The 22,722-nt window shown below is 44.2% G+C and overlaps 1 protein-coding gene across 1 annotated transcript in view; it reads right to left on the bottom strand.

Annotated features, from left to right (window-relative positions):
• The window catches only part of TEX10 (testis expressed 10), a 101,662-nt gene that overhangs the window by 14,735 nt on the left and 64,205 nt on the right, over positions 1 to 22,722 (bottom strand). Inside the window, exons 11-12 of the mRNA XM_063452015.1 lie at positions 3,953 to 4,033; positions 2,948 to 3,126 (exon numbers count right to left, since the gene is read on the bottom strand). Of these exons, the coding sequence (XP_063308085.1) occupies positions 2,948 to 3,126; positions 3,953 to 4,033 (260 nt within the window). The remainder of the gene's footprint in view (positions 1 to 2,947; positions 3,127 to 3,952; positions 4,034 to 22,722) is intronic.

Here is a 22,722-nt window from a genome sequence, read left to right as displayed (position 1 = left end):
CTGGCATTTGTTTATGCACAGCTCTCTTAAGGTCCCTCCACAGAATTTCACCTTGATTCTTTTCTTTTTTAGCCATTTTGTTGTAGATTTGCTGCTGCGCTTGGGATTATTGTCCTGTTGTGTGACCAAATTTGGCCTAACATTTAACTCTGGAATACTTTGTATACAGAGGAGTTAATGGTTGACTTAATGACTGTAAGGTTCTTAAGTCCCATGACCCCAAAACAAGCTCAATCATCACCCCACCACCACCATGCTTGACAGTTGGTATGAGGTGTTTGTGCTCATATGCGGTGTTTGGTTTTTGCCAAGCGTGCCACTGTGTATTATGGCCAAACATCTCCACTTTGATCATGTCTGTCCGAAGGACATTGTTCCAGGAGTTTTGTTGTGGTTTGTTCAGGGGGTATGGGACAGCCAAGGAGGTGGCCTGCTGCAAATTAAGCTGCATCCTGTTTCCCCAGGGAGTTGGTTTTGGTGAGCAGCTGCAAGCAGCCTCCAGAGAGCCTGCTCTACACCAGACCAAGGAGCCAGACTTCAGCCAGAGATGATCATCGTCATCATCATCATCATCTTGTCCTCATCTGGTGGTAAGCAGGCAATCTAGTATAGTATTAGTGCACTAATCTCTAACTCACCTCACAAAGTGACACTATAGTCACCAGAACCACTTCCTGTCTGCTCTAGTTTTCTTTAAAACATAAGACAAAGTATGGACTACTTTGTCTTATGGAGGTTTCCTACACCTGACCAGCTATGACAAGCGGAGGAGCAAAGTGTGCTTCATTTTCCAGAGCAATTTTCACCTTTGATCCTGCGATGCTTTCGGTCAGTATTCCCAAACGTCCTGTCACTTGGACAGAACGCCGGCAAAACTAACAAATTGCGTCCTAACAGAATGAGAACAGTTTCTACATTCGTGTTAGGATGCAATTCGGGACTTTGTTCGGATCGAAATTTCATCCTATTCGAGCCGCATCTTGCAGCCACTTAGAAGATAACTCTTTAATTCCCACGGTATTCGGGAGCTATCCACCAAAAGGCTGAAAGACCTAAATTGGTCTTTCAGCCAAATTTACTAATACTAAGTAAAGATTACTTTGTATTAGTAAATGATCGGCCCCTAATCGCTATACTGTTAAAAAAAACAAAAATACAAAATATAAACAAAACCCCTAGTCTCCCCCCTCCTGAGCCGCTCGAGTGGGGGCTCTTAAACTAAACGGGGGACCCATTGCGCCCCCCCCATGAGCGGCGGGTGGGGGCCCTAAATGAAAATGAGGGGGAGGGGGAACTAGGGGCTTTGGGACCCCTAGCCACTTGGGGGGGGGGGTTAAGATTTTCATTTAGGGCCCCAACCTGCCGCTCATGGGTAGGGGAGGACATTAGGCCCCTTTTATTTTTATTTAGGGCCCCCACCAGCCATTCATGGGTGGGGCTGGTGGGAGGACAATAGGTCCCCCCATATTGTTATTTAGGGTCCCCACCCGCCGCTCATGGGTGGGAGGACAATAAGTCCCCCCTTATTGTTATTTAGGGCCCCCACCCATTGTTGATGGGTGCAGGCCGGGGGTGGAAAACAATAGGTCCCCCCTCCTCTTATTGTCATTTAAGGCCCCCCACTTGCCACTCAGGGGTGGGGGGGGGGGGAGGACAATAGATGTCCTGTCCCCCCACTTATTTAGGGCCCCACCCACCACTCAGGGGTGGGGACGACGACATTAGGTCCCCCCTTATAGTTCTTTAGGGCCCCCACCTGCCACCTGGGGTGGTGGTGGTGGGGGGGGGGGGATGAGGACAGTAGGTCCCCCCCTTACTGTTATTTAGCTCGCCTGTTATTTAACTCGCGACTTGGTATTAGTAAATTTGGCTGAAAGACCAATTTAGGTCTTTCAGCCTTCTGGTAGATAGCTCCCTAATACCGTGGGAAGTGGCTGCAAGATGCAGCCATGGCACGAATAGGATCGGAGTTCCATTCATCCAAACAAAGTCTCGAATGGTGTCCTAACATGAATGGAAAAACTGTTCTCATTCTGTTAGGACGACATTCTATAGCTTCGCCAGCGTTCTGTCTAAGTGATAGGACGTTCAGGAATACTGACAGGAAGCGTTGCGGGATCAAAGGTGAGAATTGTGGGAAAATTGCTCGGACCACCGGAAATTAAGCACACTTTGCTCCTCCGCTGGTCAGGTGTAAGAAACCTCCATAAGACAGTCGTCCCTACTTTGTCTTATGTTTTATAGAAAACTAGAGCAGACAGGAAGAAATGAAGAACAGATCCTGAGAGAGGGAAAGAAGAGGAATCGATTAAAGAAGGGTAAGTTCAGCATGACAGTGCCACTTTAACCCCTTAAGGACACATGACATGTGTGACATGTCATGATTCCCTTTTATTCCAGAAGTTTGGTCCTTAAGGGGTTAAGGGGATCCCAGTGGAGCAGGACATTAATACATCTGTCAGGATAGAGTGAAGGAGGGTAGGTGAGTCCTCCCATTTAGACAGGCCTCCAAGTCTTAAACTGCAGTGCCGGACATAATTCTGCATGTTTTCTTAAGGTATATGTTTTCTTAAAAACTCTGTGCCGCAAAATTGACCATAGACTTCTCCTCAAGTGTGCACATTGCTTTCCGATGTTCCTAAAAGAGCTGTAGTAGTGCTCATTGAAAAGGGGATGAAGGCGAGAGCTCTCAAATCCAGCGCGCTTTGACATCTGAGCTGGTGTTACCGATTTCAGTTATAAAAGTGCAGGGTTCTACTGAAATTCAGCACTTTTACAAACTATTAACAACATAAAGACTCTAGACACATAAATCACTTCAACAAGCTTAAGTGCTTTATGTGTCTGGAGTGTTCCTTTAACATGTGGTTCTCTTTTTATGCGTCACTGGTTCTCTAAGAATGATTAAATAGATGCATGTCTAGAAACAACAATTATAGGCAGTTACCTTTTGGGCATATGCTCAACATCTTTTTCTTTCGTCAGCAGGAAGTTGAATATGCTGTAACAGCTGGAGGCTAAGAATTTATTCAAACTATCATTAGGAATGCAACAGGGATCATGAAGCGTATTTATGGCACATAAAACTGATCCAGCGGTGCTGTCTGGGATTACCACCAATCCACTCTATGGAATTAAACAAAATAAATAATATCAAAAAAATTAAAATAAATACACACGCATATATAAATATATGATATATTTTGCTTTTTTCCCCCCCAAGATAAACAATCACACTGAGGGTTAACAAGTTTGGTAATAAATCCGTTTCCATTCTTTAAAGGTTCATTCCAGGCATTGGGAGTGATAGTTTAAATATTTTTGTTTAACACAGAAACCACTCCTTATCTCATCACTTTTTATATGATGTTTCAGACCCTTCCAAATATGAACCAGGTATAACCTAATCATGCACACACACCTCTCCCAACCATTTAGAGCGACACTCCTCAAAGCATATTTTTAATGAAACTTTCACCAGAAGGCACCTATCCAAACACATTTCTGTTCATGCATTTTTCTCTTTCAGACAAATATTCCTCAAGGGCAACGTATCCCTTGATTCAAAATTTAAATAGACAAAAAAAAAAAAAAAAAAAAAAAATGAATATAGTTTTAAAAGTGTGACAGAACTTCCTATATGTTACCTCAAGATTTTAAGCTCCCTCAAAACATCAGAATTAGCATGGGGAACGTATTTTAGAAATATTTACTAGGGACCATACCCACTAAATGGCTTAGTTCAGGTCAGTTATACTCTCTTGCTCATTGTGCACAAGTTATGTATTTAAAAAATAAAAAATGGTGTATTGATTTCCTGCGTATACCATGTGTTACCACATATCTGTTTCAGTCTATGTTCAGGTCTTGACTCATGCTTGCTTTGTGATCACTATGCACCTTGAAAATAAAGACTGTAAAAAAAAAAGTGACGGCTATTTGAAAACCTTACCAGATTGTTATTAATCGCATTCTGAAGGATTTCAAAACACTGACGCCTCGCTCTCAATGAGGACAAACTGTGGCACACAGCCTGTTGAAATAAGTAAACAAAAGTTTTCAAAACATAATTTGAAGAAAAAGGAAGATCTAGACAAAAACATCACTAAATGACATATAATTGTTGAAGAAGAGTAGCTGAGTTTACAATGGACCATGAAAGATTAAATTCAACAGCTACAGATCCAGCTAAGATTCTGCTTCCCCCTTCTTTTTGTTGAGACTTTCCAACAACTAATATGGTCATAAAAATAACTACATTTTACTTACCGTACATTTCTCTCTGCATAGTCCAGGTGGCAGCCAAAACAAATGGGTAGTTATCCATTCCTCTCTCACAGCACAAGCAGCATTTAAAAAAGGTTAAAAAAACAAAATGCAGTCCCCACCACCAATCGTCTCCTTTCCTAGCCCTATAAAGGACAACTCTACCCTAAGCTCCCCAGTAAAACTTTAATTTTACTCACCGTAAATTCCCTTTTCTAAAAGAAATCATCAATTAACATAAAAAGTTCCTCCCCCTACCAGGTATAAGAGACCCTGCAGCCTTAGGACCTCAGTACTTGTCAAGAAAACCACAGTGGAACCACAAAAACCTAAAAAAAAAACTTTTTATTAATTAGATAAAGGGAGGGTGTGCTGAACTGCCACCCTATTAAGGAAAAAGGAATTTACGGTGAGTAAAATTGCAGTTTTTCCTGGCATGTGGTGGCAGTACAAAAGGGATATATCGAGATCCCAAGTAAAGGCGGGAATTAGGCCAAAACAGCTTGTAACACCTTGTGCCCGAAATCAGCGTCAGAGGCAGAGAATACATCTAGTCTGTAATGCTTCACAAAGGTGTTGAAAGAAGACCAGGTAGCTGCTGCTTTACATCTCTCTTCCGGAGATGCACATGCTTTTTCGGCCCAAGACGTAGCCATGGCTCTAGTGGAATGTGCTTTCAAGGAAGTAGGTATAGGAAGGTTCGATGAAGAATAAGCCAACTTTATAACCCCTACCAGCCATCTTGCTAAAGTGGCTTTGGATGCTACTTGACCTTTGAATTTTCCAAAGAAACTCACGAAAAAATGATCAGTTTTTCTATATGTAGAGGAGCGTTCCAAGTAGATTTTAAGCGACCTCCCTACATCCAGTAGGTTCCAATCAAATTCCCAATCCGGCTTAGCCGGACCAATGAAGGAAGGCAGACAAATAGGTTGGTTGATAACTTTGGAGGAGATGACTTTTGGAAGAAATGAAGGCTTAGGGAACATAACCACTTTATCTGCGCCTGCAGTTCCCCAATTCTCTTAGCTGAAGTAATTGCTACTAGAAACACGGATTTTAGGGACACATTCTTCAAAGAGGCATTTTCTAGCGGCTCAAAAGTTTGAGAGCAAAGAAATGTCAAAACTAAGGACAAATCCCAAGAGGGAAACCAGACTTTTATAGGAGGCCTTAAAATCCTCACTGCTTTAAAAAAAATCTCCTAATGAGAGGATTAGGAGCCAAAAAATGACTCAGAGCAGAAACTTGGACCTTGAGGGTAGACCGACTAAAACCCTGTTCAAGACCATCTTGCAAAAAAATGAAGGATTGTGTCAGCAGATGGATGGGATCTAATGCAATCTTTAGTAATGCACCAGTGAAGAAATCTTGTCCAAATCTTCCAAGTATATAGAAGAGTTAGAGCTCCTAGTGGAGTTTAAAAGCAATTGAAAAATCTCTTTTTTTAATACCCTTATGATGCAGAATCAGCCTTGCAGCAGCCAAGCTGTCAATTTGAACATCTCCAATACTTCCACTGGGACATCCGCGTTTTCCAGAAGATCCGGCGTAACCGGAAGAGTCCAGTACTTTAAAGTCATATTCCTCAAACCCGAGAACCAGCTGCGATTTGGCCAGCACGGCAGTATGGCCAGGAGACGTGCCTGATCCGATGACACTTTGTGTAGAATTCTCGGTATTAAGCTTACCGGGGGAAACATTTAAGCAATGGGAAATTCCCACCGGATTGAAAGACCGTCTATTACCAGAGGCCTGTCTACCCTGAAAAGGGAGGCAAACGATCTTACTTTTGCATTGGACCTTCTTGCCATAAGGTCTATAACTGGAAGTCCGAATCTCCCCACCAGCTGAGCAAAGACTACTTGATTGAGCGACTGTAGATATAAATATCCATTTTGACATCTATCCTAGCTGTTCATATAAGGGTTAATTTGAACAAAGAATACATTTGGCATTTCATCTTTTATTCTCGGAAATAGGATTGATATAAAATCCTAGTTACGGGAAAAATACTGATTTCAAAATGTTCTTGTTAATTGTCCAAGATATCGGTATCTGTAAATATCTGGTTTTAATCAAATATGTAATGCGTTATATGACGAAAGATTATAACTAGAAACAGCTGTTTATAACTTGTGAAAAACAAATTATGTCACTAATGCTCATGGCCCCCACCGACATGAAAATGGGGTATAAATGCATATGACTGTATAATAAAATTTGAATTGGTTATAGAACACATCTCTTGTCTTCTTGACTGATTCCCAGGATCCTGTCTATCACAGAGGGTGTGGCTCTAACAAAATATCCATCTAACTAAGAGTTTCGTGTATAGCTGATTTTATCCCCTACAGCGACCACTCGTTCTGGGACCATTTTGATCTGCTCAAATCGTCTACAACAATGTTGTCTACCCCCGAATGTGAACGGCTGAAATGTCTTCCAGATGGTACTGAGCCCAGGACATAATCCGAGAGCAAAGAAGATACATTTTTTTTTTACTTTTGTACCGCCTTGCTTGTTCAGGTAGGACACAGTAGTCTGATTGTCCGACAGGATCTTTCCCGAAAATGAAAACTTCGAACTGTTGAAGGGCGTAGAAGACTGCTAGCATTTCTCTGAAATTTGACGATTCCTTTGTTTCGTCTTTTGACCAAACACCCTGTCTTAAGTGATAACCTAGGTGAGCTCCCCAACCTGTTTTTGATGCATCTGTTGAAATTACTACCCAGGATCTTAGGTGAAAGGACCGGCCTTTTGTAAGGAATTTTTTCCTGCAGCCACCAAGAGATTCTCTCTTTTGAATGATTTGATATACACATGATTGCATCCAAGTCTTCTTCCTTTTTTGACCACTGCGTAAGTATTTCCCATTGCAAGGGCCTTGATTCCGCTCTGGCCCATTGTACTGCTGGAATCGTAGAGGTCAGATGACCCAAAACCTGCATGGCTTTTCTTACGGAACATTCTGATACCTGAAGAAGTTTCGTTATCAACCACTTTATCTTTGTCTTTTTCTTGCTTGAAAGATGAATTGACAGGGTATCTGACTTGATCAAAAACCCTAAAAATAGGATGGACTTTGAAGGGGTAAGATGTGACTTTTCTAGATTTATAATCCACCCATGTTCTTCCAGGATTTTTAGAGTGTAGGCCACATCTGAATTCAGTGTGGTTCTTGTATCTGCTTTTATCCACCAGTCGTCCAAATAGGGTACGATTGTGATACCTTGTAGCCTTAAAAGTGCAGTGATTGGCGTGAGGATCTTTGTAAAAATCCTGGGTGCTGAGGCTAGCCGAACGGGAGAGCCCTGAACTGGAAATGATGGATACGCTTTCCTTTCTTTATAGCAAACCTGAGGTATCTTCTTGAGCTCACATCCATAGGAACATGCAGATAGGCATCCTTTAGATCCAAGGTGGCCATAAAATCTCCTCTTCAAAGGATATGAGTGACAGACTCTATTGTTTCCATTCGGAAATGTTGATAAGAAACGAGTTTCTCTCCATTTGTGAACTAAATTCTGTAACCTTCCTCCTACTCTGATGGCGTCAGAAACGTTTGTTTCTGTCAGATTTGTCTTTGTGAGTGTCAAACTTCTGATATCTCTTTTGTTGACGAAAACCCCTGGGTTTATCTTGAAAACCCCTCAGGTGCCTAAATTGGAAATTTCTGTACCTGGGCTTCCAGGAATACTTTCTGTCTTGGGGCAAGGCCTTTTTAGTTTCTTACATTGTTCGTACCAAGTCTTCTAGGGGAGACCCAAACAACTTTTTCTTCTCCAAGGGAAGTTCACATAATGCAGCTTTTGAAGCAGTGTCTGCTGCCCAGGCCTTAAGCCACAGTGCCCTTCGGGTTACAGATGACAAACCCATGATACGAGCTGATAGTTTAATCACCTCCGCAACAATATCCATAAGATACTCATTTGACAACCTCAACTTTTGGAATAGGAGGGACAGGCCTTTGTCCTGGGTATCACCCATACCTTCTTCCAAGGTATTCAACCAAAGATTCTGAGCTCTTGCCACTGAAGCCCCGGCTAATGCAGCTTTTGCCTGAAAACCTGCTGCCTGATAAGCCCGACTGCTGGAAGTTTCAGCTCTCTTATCCATAGGGTCTTTCAGACCCAAAATCTCCCCAATAGGTAAAGTAGTTTTTTTTTTTAGACAATTACGCAACTTGTACATCAACTACTGGTAAATCCTCCCATTTATCATCCTCCTGTATTTTAACAATACTTTTAAAATGACTGGAGATAAAGGCCCTTTTCTCTGGGTTCTTCCATTCCCTGAAAATCAAATCCAGCATCTTTTGTTGGATTGAAAAAAAATGTACTCCTGGTTTTATCCGCTGTCTCATCAGCAAGGACCATAGTAACCTCTTTAATAAATTTCCTCAGCTCGTCACAAGGAAACCCCACTTCATTATCAGAAGATTCGCTAGAGGATTTTGAATCTGAAAAGGAACATTCCCCAGAAGAGAGTTCTGAACCAGATGGTGTCCTCTTCCTTTTAGCTCTCTGCTTATTAGTTTTAACTGGAGAAGTCTGAGCTGTTTCTTTAAAAGACTCAAAGGTCTGGGCTAGATTATCCTGAAACCAAGACAAAAAGGATTTCATCTCTTGTTGCTTGGATTTTTCTAGCGATAATGAGGAGCAATTATTACAGATTTTCCTCTTGAACCCATCTGGCAAAGGAGTGGAGCATTCACTACAACAGAGATGTTTAGACTTGGAACTGGCTTTTTTAGAAACAGGAGTAGGAACCTTGTCTTTATCCATATTGTCCGTAGAAACAGGGCTAGACATATCTGTAATACACAAAATGTAAACAATATTTGAATTCGACTTTAATCAATCTATCTAGAAAGTTTTAAAGAATAGAAGCCATCAGGATCCTACCTCTAAAACCTCTGACCCGTGTGGGGGGGCTGGTGACACGGGAGATCTTCAATGCCAAGCATCCATGCTGACAGACAGATCTGCACAGCATTTATAGGCAGCTTATTTCAAATTTGGCGCCATTTTTTGGGGAGTTCAGACCGCGCATGCGCGATAGCGTGGTCGGTACTCGGGTGGAACTCAAAACCACCCGGGCGTGCGTTCCACCGCTGTGCGCATGCTCCTCCAACGGGCAGGGATTCGCTGCCCTAAAGGACCGCCTCCTTGCTTAGCCGGTGACCTCACGCGGCATAAAAGCAGGCTTTTCATACCTGCCTCCGTAATTGCAGTATGTCCAATGGCCGTTCAGCGCTCCACCCGGGAGGCTATCAGGCCGGATCCCCCTGGCAGCAACCCATGTGCCTCACCACTGCTCTCCATCTTCCAGATGCCGACTGTTCCTGTTGGAACAAGAAAGAGAACTGAGGTCCTAAGGCTGCAGGGTCTCTTATACCTGGTAGGGGGAGGAACTTTTTATGTTAATTTATGATTTCTTTCAGATGCTTGCCTATGGGAAGAGTACATCCCTATTGTACTGCCACCATATGCCAGGAAAATTACAAGCTAATAGAAGGCTAGAATTTCCACCCATGACCCATGCCAAACCCCCACTACTAACCGAGATGTTCCAGGGTTACGACTGTGACCCCCATCAAAAGACAATAGTCAGTGATGAAGAAACTGAGAAGTTTCCTCATACGGGTTGACGGGCACAACATACAGTCCCAGGCAATGGGCAGTTACCTAGTCATACCACAAAGCCCCGCTACTTGACCCCGGTTCTTGTCCCTCCTAGGACCCAACAATAAAGCCTCCCCCCCCCCCCCCCTATCCCCAGGTGATGCAACTCCATGGCCACATGGGTAAACCCCCAGGAGGCAGAGAGCTGAAGCCACGGGAACCCACACCTACATCAGTATTCCTCAAACCCAATAAACACTGCACCATATGCCACTTCTGCCTCCCTAGATATACAGACAGAGACGAAGCGGACGCATACAGATCTTAGGACATAGTGAACCTGTGGTGAGCCTAACTGTTCTACATGTTAAAGTTGTTCCTGTTTCTTATCTCCAAATTTCTATAAGATAACGTTACCAGAGTAGCTAATTTGAGCGCCATATATACCTATATACCTGGGTTGGGGGGGGGGGATGGACGCACACGACTGCACTATACTTAGAAAGGAATTATGGCTGTAAGCTTCAACTCATTGAATGTGAAGGGACTTAACGCCCCTATCAAGAGACGTCTTCTGTGCAGAGAACTGAAGAGGATGAAGTCAGATGTAGCCTTCATCCAAGAGACGCACTTGCCCAAACATGTTAGCTTCAGGTTGAGGGACCACGTCATACGAAAGCTCGAGCACACCGCAAACCTGATTTGGAATAGCTGCCCACTAAAAAGAACGTCTTCCGAACTAGATTCGGATTGATGCTACATCATTGTATCCAGCATTTTACTTTCACACACATTTCACCTAATAACTGTGTATGCACCGAATCATCCAGACCCCGGGTTCTGGGACGTACTGACGGCCAAGGTCCAAGCTTCACCACATGGAATGACCATACTGGGGGCGGGACTTCAATGCAGCACCGTGTCCCTTTATAGACAGAACTGCACACAAAGGGGTACCTAGATCTCAAGGAAGGGGGGGCAGGACAAGCTTTTCCATGGGTTCAAGACCACCGTGGGGTTGGTGGACGTCTGGAGGGCACATCATCCGAGCACAGTCGACAATACGTTTTATTCTGCCCCACATGGCACATACTCCAGAATAGACCTATTCTTAGTAAACAAGTGTAGCTTAGCCAGTATCACAGGATCATCGATTGGCTCCATCTCAAGGTCGGACCATGCAGATCTGACCCTTACCCTGGGGAACCTATGTGCTGCGTCCCCATGGACGTGGAAACAATTCATTGTTATTACGAGACCTAGAACTCACAGAACAGATCTACTCCTAAATTCTTTAATTTTTTTTATTTTATTTTTTAACACAAATGCCTCCCCTGACCTAAGATTAGAGACAATATGGGCAGCCCACAAGACAGTAATACGGGGCACCCTAATAAAACTAGCAACTGCAAAAAAGAAAAAGAACTTAGGACGTTAGAAAAACAACAACGATGCTGCCCTAAAGAGGGCAATTTGAGACAGTTAGAAACGGTACGGCACACTAAGTAACCTGCTTCTAGATGATACAGCTAAGTCGATTACCTATTCCAAGCGGACCTTTTAAGAAAAAGCTAACAAAATGGACACCCTCCTAGCTAGAACTCTGATGCCCCAACCTAAATACCCCCCCCCTCCCCAGACATTGCAGAGGTGTTCAGCAACTTCTATAAATCACTTTATAACCATACCCCAAACTCCGAGAAACAAAATACCCAGGAGGCAGACTTGACGCATAGATTCTTGACTGATTTAGATCTACCAAAACTGCCCCAAGAGGCGAAAACCGCACTAGCAGCCATGATCACGCCTGAGGAGGTTGATCTAGCGATCTCCGAATTGAAGGGGAATAAGGCCCCCGGACCAGACTGGTTTGATGGCACCTATTATAAGACTTTAAGATACTGATACCTCACTTAGCAGCACTTTTTAACAGATTCAGGGAGGGAGGCACACCAGACCGCAACATGTCCTTGGCTACTATAATACTACTGCGAAAGCCAGACAAAGACCCTATTCTACCAGGAAATTATAAACCCATTTAGCTCATAAACCATGACATGAAGATCCTAGCCAAGATCCAAGCCAACCGGCTTTGATAGACGCAGACCAAGTAGGCTTTATACCAGGCAGACAGCTGTTTGAAAATAACCACAGCAATATAGACCGTATATGGAAGCAAGCGACCACCCGCACCTAAACACTGGTCGTTTCTACAGACGCAGAAAAAGCCATTGATATGGTCAAGTGCCCTTACCTGTTCACATTAATGTCACACCTGGGTTTCCCGCTGTAGCGCCACCCAGGCATAAAAGTTAGTAGAGTAAGTAGGAGGTAAAGACTTTCTGGTCTCAGCGCATGCGGCTGATGTGCTCTTGACGCCCACGAGCCCCGTGGACTCCATGGGGGCTCTAAGGGAAATCCTAAAGGAATACGTGGCAATCTCGGGATATATGTCCAAATTCAGTGCCCTCCAAAAAGGAATGTCAGAGGCGGACACGTCACTCATACAGGATACACATCACATACATGTAGAGCAACACTCACTCAAATACTTAGGAATCCAACTAACAGCAGACCCCAGGGCACTATACAACCAAAATTACGTGTCGATAATAAAATAGTTGATTACAGAGATGGAAAAATGGACTGATAAACCCATCTCATGGATAGGACAGATTCATGCTGATAAAATGAATATATTACCGAGAATCCTTTCTTTATTCCAAACACTACCTATACACCTAACTAAGACACACCTACTACCCTTACAATAAGCAATGGGGGCATTTGGCAACATAAAAGACACAGAATCTCAAGTCACATATTGTACGAACACTGTAGTTGAAAGTTTAGGGTCCAGTGATCATCACTCCGTGTGGTTTAATACAATAACAGTGACTGAGTCACACCACACAAAATCTAAAGTTTTAGACTTTAGAAAAACAGACTTTTCTAAAATTAGAATATGTGTAAAGGAGTCATTATCCGACTGGGGCAATTTAAAAAGAAATAGGATTATTTAAAAGTTGCACTGCTAAAGGCAACAGAAAATTGCATTAGGCTTGTCAGTAAAAGCAAAAAAAAAAATCAAGAAACCACTGTAGTACTCCGCAGATGTGGCCAAAATAGTAAAAAACTAAAAGTTAGCATTTAGTAATTATAAAAAAAAAAAAAAAAAACAGTGAGGAAGACTGAATGATCCATAAGATTAGGCAGAAAGAGGCCAGTTACAATAGCTTCCAAATCACACACAGAAGAGAAAATAGCAGTCAGTAAAAAAAAGGGGACAAAACATTTTTTAGATACATAAATGAGAAAAGGAAAGTAAAACAAGGATTAGTTAGATTAAAAACAAAAGGAGGAAGGTATGTAGAAGAGGTATAGCTGACTGCCTCAATGAATATTTTTGTTCAGTAGTTCCAGATGAAAATGAAGGAAAGGGGCCTCAGTTAGGAAAAAGGACAAATGAGTCATTTGTTTCACGTGAGTTTACAGAGAAAGAGGTTCTATTTCATATGTCAAAAGTAAAGCCAAATTAGTCAATGGGACCTAATGGAATACACTTAAAGTTATTAAAAGAGCTTAGTGGTGTACTAGCAAAACCATTAACAGATTTATTTAACCAATCATTGTTAACAGGAGTAGTCCCAGAAGATTGGAAGTTAGCGAATGTTGTGCCCATTCACAAGAAAGGTAGTAGGGAGGAGTCGGGCAACTATAGGCCAGTAAGCCTTACTTCAGTAGTGGGGAGAGTAATTGAAACCATGTTAAACGATCGGATTGATGAACATCTAAAAACACATGGATTTCAAGATCAGAGACAACATGGGTTTACTTCAGGGAGATCATACCAAACCAATCTTATTGATTTTTTTGATTGGGTAACTAAAATTATAGATCAGGGTGGTGCAGTGGACATTGCTTACCTAGATTTCAGTAAGGCTTTTGACACTGTTGCACAAATAAGGTTGATCAATAAACTGCAATCTTTGGATTGGATAAGTTTGGATTCCAATATTGTTGAATGGGTAAGGCAGTGGCTGAGTGAAAGGCAACAGAGGGTTGTAGTCAATGGAGTATATTCAAAGCACGGGCTTGTCACCAGTGGGGTACCTCAGGGATCTGTACTTGGACCCATTCTCTTTAATATTTTTATTAGTGATATTGCAGAAGGTCTAGATCAGTGATGGCGAACCTATGGCACGCGTGCCACAGGTGGCACGCCGGGCCCGCTCTGTTGGCACGCGGCCATAGTTCGCCAGGAGAGAGGAGGCCGCTGGCTGTCTGCAGAGTAGGCACCTGCCTGCCCGAAACGGCAGGCGCCTACTCTGCTTCCGGGTCGGGAGGCAGGGGGAGGGCTCTAGCAAGCAGCTCCCCTGTCCACCCGCGCGATGCTGTGTGGAGCGTTGCCGCGCGTTACCATGGCAACGCTCCACACAGCATCGCACAGGAGGACAGAAGAGCTGCTTGCAGAAATAAACTTACCACCGGACCACCAGGGATAGCTGTGTGTCCGTCCGTCCCCCCCTTCACCAAAGGTAAGAGGAAGAAGGGGGGGAAATACAGCATTAATATATCTTTTTTTAATGTATTTTACCCCTACCACCACAGCACCCCTTACCACCACAGCACCCCTTACCCCCACAGCACCCCTACCACCCCTTACCCCCACAGCACCCCTACCCCCACAGCACCCCTACCACCCCAGCACCCCTTACCCCCACAGCACCCCTACCACCCCAACACCCCTACCACCCCAACACCCCTTACCCTCACAGCACCCCTTACCCTCACAGCACCCCTACCCCCACAGCACCCCTTACCCCACAGCACCCCTTACCCCACAGCACCCCTTACCCCCACAGCACCCCTTACCCCCACAGCACCCCTACCCCCACAGCACCCCTACCCCCACAGCACCCCTTACCCCCACAGCACCCCTACCCCCACAGCACCCCTACCCCCACAGCACCCCTACCCCCACAGCACCCCTACCCCCACAGCACCCCTACCCCCACAGCACCCCTACCCCCACAGCACCCCTACCCCCACAGCACCCCTACCACCCCTTACCCCCACAGCACCCCTTACCCCCACAGCACCCCTTACCCCCACAGCACCCCTTACCCCCACAGCACCCCTTACCCCCACAGCACCCCTACCACCCCTTACCCCCACAGCACCCCTACCACCCCTTACCCCCACAGCACCCCTACCACCCCTTACCCCCACAGCACCCCTACCACCCCTTACCCCCACAGCACCCCTACCACCCCTTACCCCCACAGCACCCCTACCACCCCTTACCCCCACAGCACCCCTACCACCCCTTACCCCCACAGCACCCCTACCACCCCTTACCCCCACAGCACCCCTACCACCCCTTACCCCCACAGCACCCCTACCACCCCTTACCCCCACAGCACCCCTACCACCCCTTACCCCCACAGCACCCCTACCACCCCTTACCCCCACAGCACCCCTACCACCCCTTACCCCCACAGCACCCCTACCACCCCTTACCCCCACAGCACCCCTACCACCCCTTACCCCCACAGCACCCCTACCACCCCTTACCCCCACAGCACCCCTACCACCCCTTACCCCCACAGCACCCCTACCACCCCTTACCCCCACAGCACCCCTACCACCCCTTACCCCCACAGCACCCCTACCACCCCCACAGCACCCTTACCCCCACAGCACCCCTACCACCCCTTACCCCCACAGCACTCCTACCACCCCTTACCACCCACAGCACCCCTTACCCCCACAGCACCCTTACCACCCTCAGCACCCCTACCCACCCTCAGCACCCCTACCCACCCTCAGCACCCCTACCCACCCTCAGCACCCCTTACCCACCCTCAGCACCCCTACGACCCACAGGACCCCTACCACCACAGCACTACCCACAGCACAGCACCCCTACCATCCACAGCACCCCTACCCGCCCACACACACACAGCACACCCCCCCCCACACACACAGCACTCCACACCCTTACACACACACACAGCACACCCCCCCCCACACACACAGCACTCCACACCCTTACACACACACACACACACACACACATACATACATACACACTGCACCCCTCAATGCAGTATGTGTGTGTATTCAACAGTCTGTCTGTCTGTATGTGTACTCAGCGGACTGTGTGTGTGTGTGTGTGTGTGTATGTGTATTTAGCGGACTGTGTGTTTATGTATTTAGCGGATGGGGAGTATGTATTTAGCGGATGGGGAGTGTGTATTTAGCGGATGGGGAGTGTGTATTTAGCGGACGGTGTGTGTATGTATTTAGCGGACGGTGTGTGTGTATGTATTTAGCGGACGATGTGTGTATGTGTTTAGCAGACGGTGTGTGTGTATGTATTTAGAGGACTCTGTGAGAATGTGTTCTGCAGTCTGTGTGTATGTATTGCATTTGTTGGAGATACTAATAAATATAAGCTGAATTTGATCTATTTATATCATTATTTAAAATCTGTTTAATTGAACTCTCTGTTGTGTTCTTTTAAAACAAAAGTTGTTAATTAGTTCGGACAACTGTACAAGTTGTTTTTTCTAAACTTAAACCTCAGTATTCAGGTTTAATTGCAGTGTTGGCACTTTGAGGGAAAAAAAGTTGACATATATTGCGGTTTGGGCACTCGGGCTCAAAAAGGTTCGCCATCACTGGTCTAGATGGTAAGGTATGTATTTTTGCTGATGATACTAAGATATGTAACAGGGTTGATGTTCAAGGAGGGATAAGCCAAATGGCAAATAATTTAGGTAAACCAGAAAAATGGTCATAGTTGTGGCAACTGAGATTTAATGTGGATAAAAGCAAGATGATGTATCTTGGACGTAAAAACCCAATGGCAGAGTACAGAATATTTGACAGAGTCCCAACCTTAACATCTGAGGAAAGGGAATTAGGAGTAATTATTTCAGATGACTTAAAGGTAGGAAGACAATGTAAAAGAGCAGCAGGAAATGCTAGCAGAATGCTTGGTTGTATAGGGAGAGGTATTAGCAGTAGAAAGAGGGAAGTGCTCATGCCATTGTACATAACACTGGTGAGACCTCACTTGGAGTATTGTACGCCGTACTGGAGACCGTGTCTCCAGAAGGATATTGATACTTAAGAGAGAGTTTAGAGAAGGGCTACTAAACTGGTTCAGCAGGATAAAACTTACAAGGAAAGGTTAAAGGATCTTAACATGTATAGCTTGGAGGAAAGACGAGACGGGGGGATATGATAGAAACATTTAAATACATAAAGGGAATCAACACAGTAAAGGAGGAGACTATATTTAAAAGAAGAAAAACTACCACAACAAGAGGTCAGTCTTAAATTAGAGGGGCAAAGGTTTAAAAAGAATATCAGGAAGTATTACTTTACTGAGAGGGTAGTGGATGCATGGAATAAACAGAGAGGAAATACACCAGTCCAGGGGCAATATAGATTACCAGTGGATAGGTGTAATATGCCCAAAATAACTCTCCTTAACGGGGAATAACCCACAAAATTGAAAATTGAACGAAGAACTGGGGGACCAGAGTCCCTAATAGGAGAGTAATGCAAGGGAAGGGAGCCCTACCTTTAATAACCCTAAGGACAAAAGTTAAAAAGGCAGGAAAGGTCTGATCAGGGATATAGAAGCAGGCTAAAACATTATAACCTTGTTCCAATATATGAGAAGGTTAATAGGTAATAAGGGGAGGAGGGGGGGGGGGGGGGGGTGAGAAAAAATGGAAAGGGAACAAAATCTCCTGAATGGAGGATAAAAGTTGCCCAGTAAATTATCCAAATTCTCCAAACTACCCCACCTAAGGAAAAAAACCTCCTAAATGGAGGATTGAAGTTCCCAATGAATTACCCAAATTCCCCAAACTACCCACCTCAAAAGAGCACTAAACCGTTCCCTGTATACCTCGGCACTATAAAGATAGTGCCTACCTATAACCTTATTGCCCTGCCTGCCTAAGTAGCCAAAATAATAAATTTAAATAAGAAATAAATCCATAGTGCTACCTAAAGTGAACAAAATAAAATAAAAAAGTAAGTCTAACTCAACGCGCGTTTCAGCGTTCTAACACGCCGTCGTCAGGAGTAATGAACTTGTCTTGCAACACGGTAACCGTTTATATACCGTGTAGCAATCACCCTGTAAATTGTAAGCCGGTGTGAACGTGTCACGTGATTATGCCGCGTTGTCTGATTGGTCAGTACATCCCATTGTTCTGATTAGTTAGGGGGCGTGGTGACTGATCTCGGCCGGCCGGTAACCACGTGGGTAACTGAGAGGACTCAGCCGCATTCAGGGGGAGTGACCTAATGACGTGAATATTATTTACATCTGAGCTTAACCTAACCCGTTCAGTGAAAAAATAAACATCACATTACCGTGATTAGGTAGCTTGAGTAACTATCGGCTTGTTACTGTCCCTTACATATGCTGAGTGGATGCTTTCTAAGAGCATCGATCGTACAGTCTAAATTCTGATTGGACATCATCATGTCTATAATCATAGGACATGGTGGCCACTTGAATAAGACCCTCATAATGAGAATTTACCTATTCGAGGGGGATAAACCCAGTACTTTATGACAGTATGAATATATACATATTTACAATTAATTACAGCAGAAAGGGAACAGTGATGTAACTGGATTTAAAGGGGAAGTAAATAATTTGTGGTATGCTTGGACAATAAAATGCACCTACCATTTAAGGATAGTGGTTTTAGACCCATGTAATAGAACGTGGGCAAGAAAATAATTTGCCCTAAATTAAGAAGGGAAAACATTACCTTTGACTTAGGTGGTAAAGTTTATTGTCCTTAGGATTATTAAAGGTAGGGCTCCCTTCCCTTGCATTACTCTCCTATTAGGGATGCATGCAATAGCTTTCCAACTAAAGTGGTAGAGGTTAACACAGTAAAGGAGTTTAAGCATGCATGGGATAGGCATAAGGCAATCCTAGATATAAGATAAGGCCAGGGACTAATGAAAGCATTTTAAAAAATTGGGCAGACTAGATGGGCTGAATCATTCTTATCTGCCATCACATTCTATGTTTCTAAACACAGGGTGGGTTGGGACTACCTAACTTATACTAGCGGCTCAGCAGACGCAAGTAGCAATGTGGCACTCTATCCCAGAGGGGGTGGGCAGACCTAGAATCCCAAATGGTGGGAGCAGACTTACCACAATTCCTCATATGGGTACCAAAAGACCATAGACCCATGATCAGGGCAACTTGCCCAACAATACTCAACTCATTGAGATTATGGGACTTCTCCGTGCAGAGATATGGGCTGGTGTCGACCCCATCTCCCGTCATGCCTTACCTTCTCAACAGGGCATTTACCCCGGGAATGTCAGCTAGAGATTTCAGGAACCTATAACAGGCGGGCCTACAGCGGATATGGCACCTATTCCAAGGCACCGAGGTAATCACCTTTGATACCTTAAGCCAAAGGAGACACCTTACCCCATCTGATTTCTTCAGATACTTACAGATTAAAAATTTTGCTAAATAATCCCACATTCAAGAAGCGGCACAAAAAACAGCGTTTTTCGAACACATATGCATAAATGAAAATATGCCTAAAGGCCTTATAACCATGATATATGCCTACCTATGCTCAGAAACTAAGGAATGGGGAAACTTACATACACGGACCAATGGGAGAGGGATTTAGGAGAGGAACTAGAGGTAATAAAGTGGCAGGACATTTGGTAAGCAAATAACACCTTTATATGTGTGGCCCATCAGCAACCCATAAAAATGATGCTGCGCTGGTACACCACTCCTGTAAAACTACAGGGAGTGCAGAATTATTAGGCAAGTTGTATTTTTGAGGATTAATTTTATTATTGAACAACAACAACCATGTTCTCAATGAACCCAAAAAACTCATTAATATCAAAGCTGAATATTTTTGGAAGTAGTTTTTAGTTTGTTTTTAGTTTTAGCTATTTTAGGGGGATATCTGTGTGTGCAGGTGACTATTACTGTGCATAATGATTAGGCAACTTAACAAAAAACAAATATATACCCATTTCAATTATTTTTACCAGTGAAACCAATATAACATCTCAACATTCACAAATATACATTTCTGACATTCAAAAACAAAACAAAAACAAATCAGTGACCAATATAGCCACCTTTCTTTGCAAGGACACTCAAAAGCCTGCCATCCATGGATTCTGTCAGTGTTTTGATCTGTTCACCATCAACATTGCGTGCAGCAGCAACCACAGCCTCCCAGACACTGTTCAGAGAGGTGTACTGTTTTCCCTCCTTGTAAATCCCACATTTGATGATGGACCACAGGTTCTCAATGGGGTTCAGATCAGGTGAACAAGGAGGCCATGTCATTAAATTTTCTTCTTTTATACCCTCTCTTGCCAGCCACGCTGTGGAGTACTTGGACGCGTGTGATGGAGCATTGTTCTGCATGAAAATCATGTTTTTCTTGAAGGATGCAGACTTCTTCCTGTACCACTGCTTCAAGAAGGTGTCTTCCAGAAACTGGCAGTAGGACTGGGAGTTGAGCTTGACTCCATCCTCAACCCGAAAAGGCCCCACAAGCTCATCTTTGATGATACCAGCCCAAACCAGTACTCCACCTCCACCTTGCTGGCGTCTGAGTCGGACTGGAGCTCTCTGCCCTTTACCAATCCAGCCACGGGCCCATCCATCTGGCCCATCAAGACTCACTCTCATTTCATCAGTCCATAAAACCTTAGAAAAATCAGTCTTGAGATATTTCTTGGCCCAGTCTTGACGTTTCAGCTTGTGTGTCTTGTTCAGTGGTGGTCGTCTTTCAGCCTTTCTTACCTTGGCCATGTCTCTGAGTATTGCACACCTTGTGCTTTTGGGCACTCCAGTGATGTTGCAGCTCTGAAATACGGCCAAACTGGTGGCAAGTGGCATCTTGGCAGCTGCACGCTTTACTTTTCTCAGTTCATGGGCAGTTATTTTGCGCCTTGGTTTTTCCACACGCTTCTTGCGACCCTGTTGACTATTTTGAATGAAACGCTTGATTGTTCGATGATCACGCTTCAGAAGCTTTGCAATTTTAAGAGTGCTGTATCCCTCTGCAAGATATCTCACTATTTTTAACTTTTCTGAGCCTGTCAAGTCCTTCTTTTGACCCATTTTGCCAAAGGAAAGGAGGTTGCCTAATAATTATGCACACCTGATATAGGGTGTTGATTTCATTAGACCACACCCCTTCTCATTACAGAGATGCACATCACCTAATATGCTTAATTGGTAGTAGGCTTTCGAGCCTATACAGCTTGGAGTAAGACAACATGCATAAAGAGGATGATGTGGTCAAAATACTCATTTGCCTAATAATTCTGCACTCCCTGTATATAAAATGAAAAAACATCCCACAGATGAGTGCTGGATGCGGGATGAAGGAGACGTACATTCACATATGATGGGAGTGCCAACAGATAATTAGATTCTGGAATCAGATTAGAGATTTTTTAACCCAAGTATTCTCCAGGGCCCCGGACCTAGACCCGTGGTTGTATTTACTAAATAGATCTATTGACGTGTGGACCAGGAGTGAACAAAGACTCATCCATAAAATAACACTTGGGGCAAGAAGGGCAGTAGCTTGTTATTGGCTCAAACAGAGCATCCCTCACATAGAAAGGGTAATAAACAGGATGAAAGAGGTACACCAGATGGATGACCTAACGGCCAGGATTAGAGGGACAATGAAGACGTTTCAGAAAATCTGGGAACCATGGATAAACTGCCCCCGGGTACATAACGAGGACAAGAGATGTGTAATGCTCCAAAGGACGAAACGATCCTATGACCAATGGACACTAGACGCCCAGGGTCACCTATCCCCCGCCTGGGAAGGAGTGGATCAACAACCTTGCTGTGTTTAGGGCAAAATGGTGCAACACACAGAGGCTAATGTGGATTGCACCTGGCAGTCATAAAGCCAGCTAAGCTGTAAATAGTTCAAATACTGCCAAGGCTGGAATTATTTTACACCAGTTTATTCTCAAAAGCATTGGAAATGAAACACAACCTGTGTGCGAGTTTCACAGAGAAAACACAGAGCAACCTGTGCATGTGTTACACAAAATGAATGGCTAATCGCGCCTTACTCATGCTTTAGGAAAAGCTTTACTGGATGAGTAGCCCATCATATAGAGGAGGGACCTGCCACGGCCAAGCCCAAAGGAAAAAAAAAGCATGTGCTTTGCCCCCCACCAGACTACCAACTGTTCGTCAATCTAAAATAAATAAATAAATAAAAAAGACTTAAGGTAAAAGCCACTTGTCTTACCTCAATAAACCTGTGTGTGCTGGAGGTGAGGTGAGAGCACACGGGAGGCTAATCTGACACACACCACAAGCACAGATAGTTACATCTGGGTTTAAATATCCTGACATTAGGCTTCTGATACAAACCTAGCAACAGGCAGTCAGGTAAGCATTGTACTCTGCAATTTCTACATTAAAAATCAGCACTACACAGATGTGCATTCCACAAGCTGTGCATACAGATGCACATATAACTCTTCCAGCTTCTGGCACATTGGGCGGATGTGATAAAAGAGTGGGACACAGGAACCCGGTGTTTGTTCCACAGCCTGAAACAAAATAAGAACAAGCTCAAAGACCAAGCAATCCTTCACAAAAGCCAAGAGGAGCCTTCCAGGAGCTGCAACCCCTTTGCCACATCTGGCCATAACACAACAAGATATTTCTGCTACCTGACTATCTGCTTAGGACAGGCATACACTACAGAGCAGAGGGTAGAGTAGCCCTTAGTAAGGTTGA

The sequence above is a fragment of the Pelobates fuscus genome, chromosome 4 (assembly GCF_036172605.1).
Source record: "Pelobates fuscus isolate aPelFus1 chromosome 4, aPelFus1.pri, whole genome shotgun sequence".
Classification (NCBI taxonomy): domain Eukaryota; kingdom Metazoa; phylum Chordata; class Amphibia; order Anura; family Pelobatidae; genus Pelobates; species Pelobates fuscus.
This window is presented reverse-complemented; position numbering and strand designations above follow the sequence as displayed.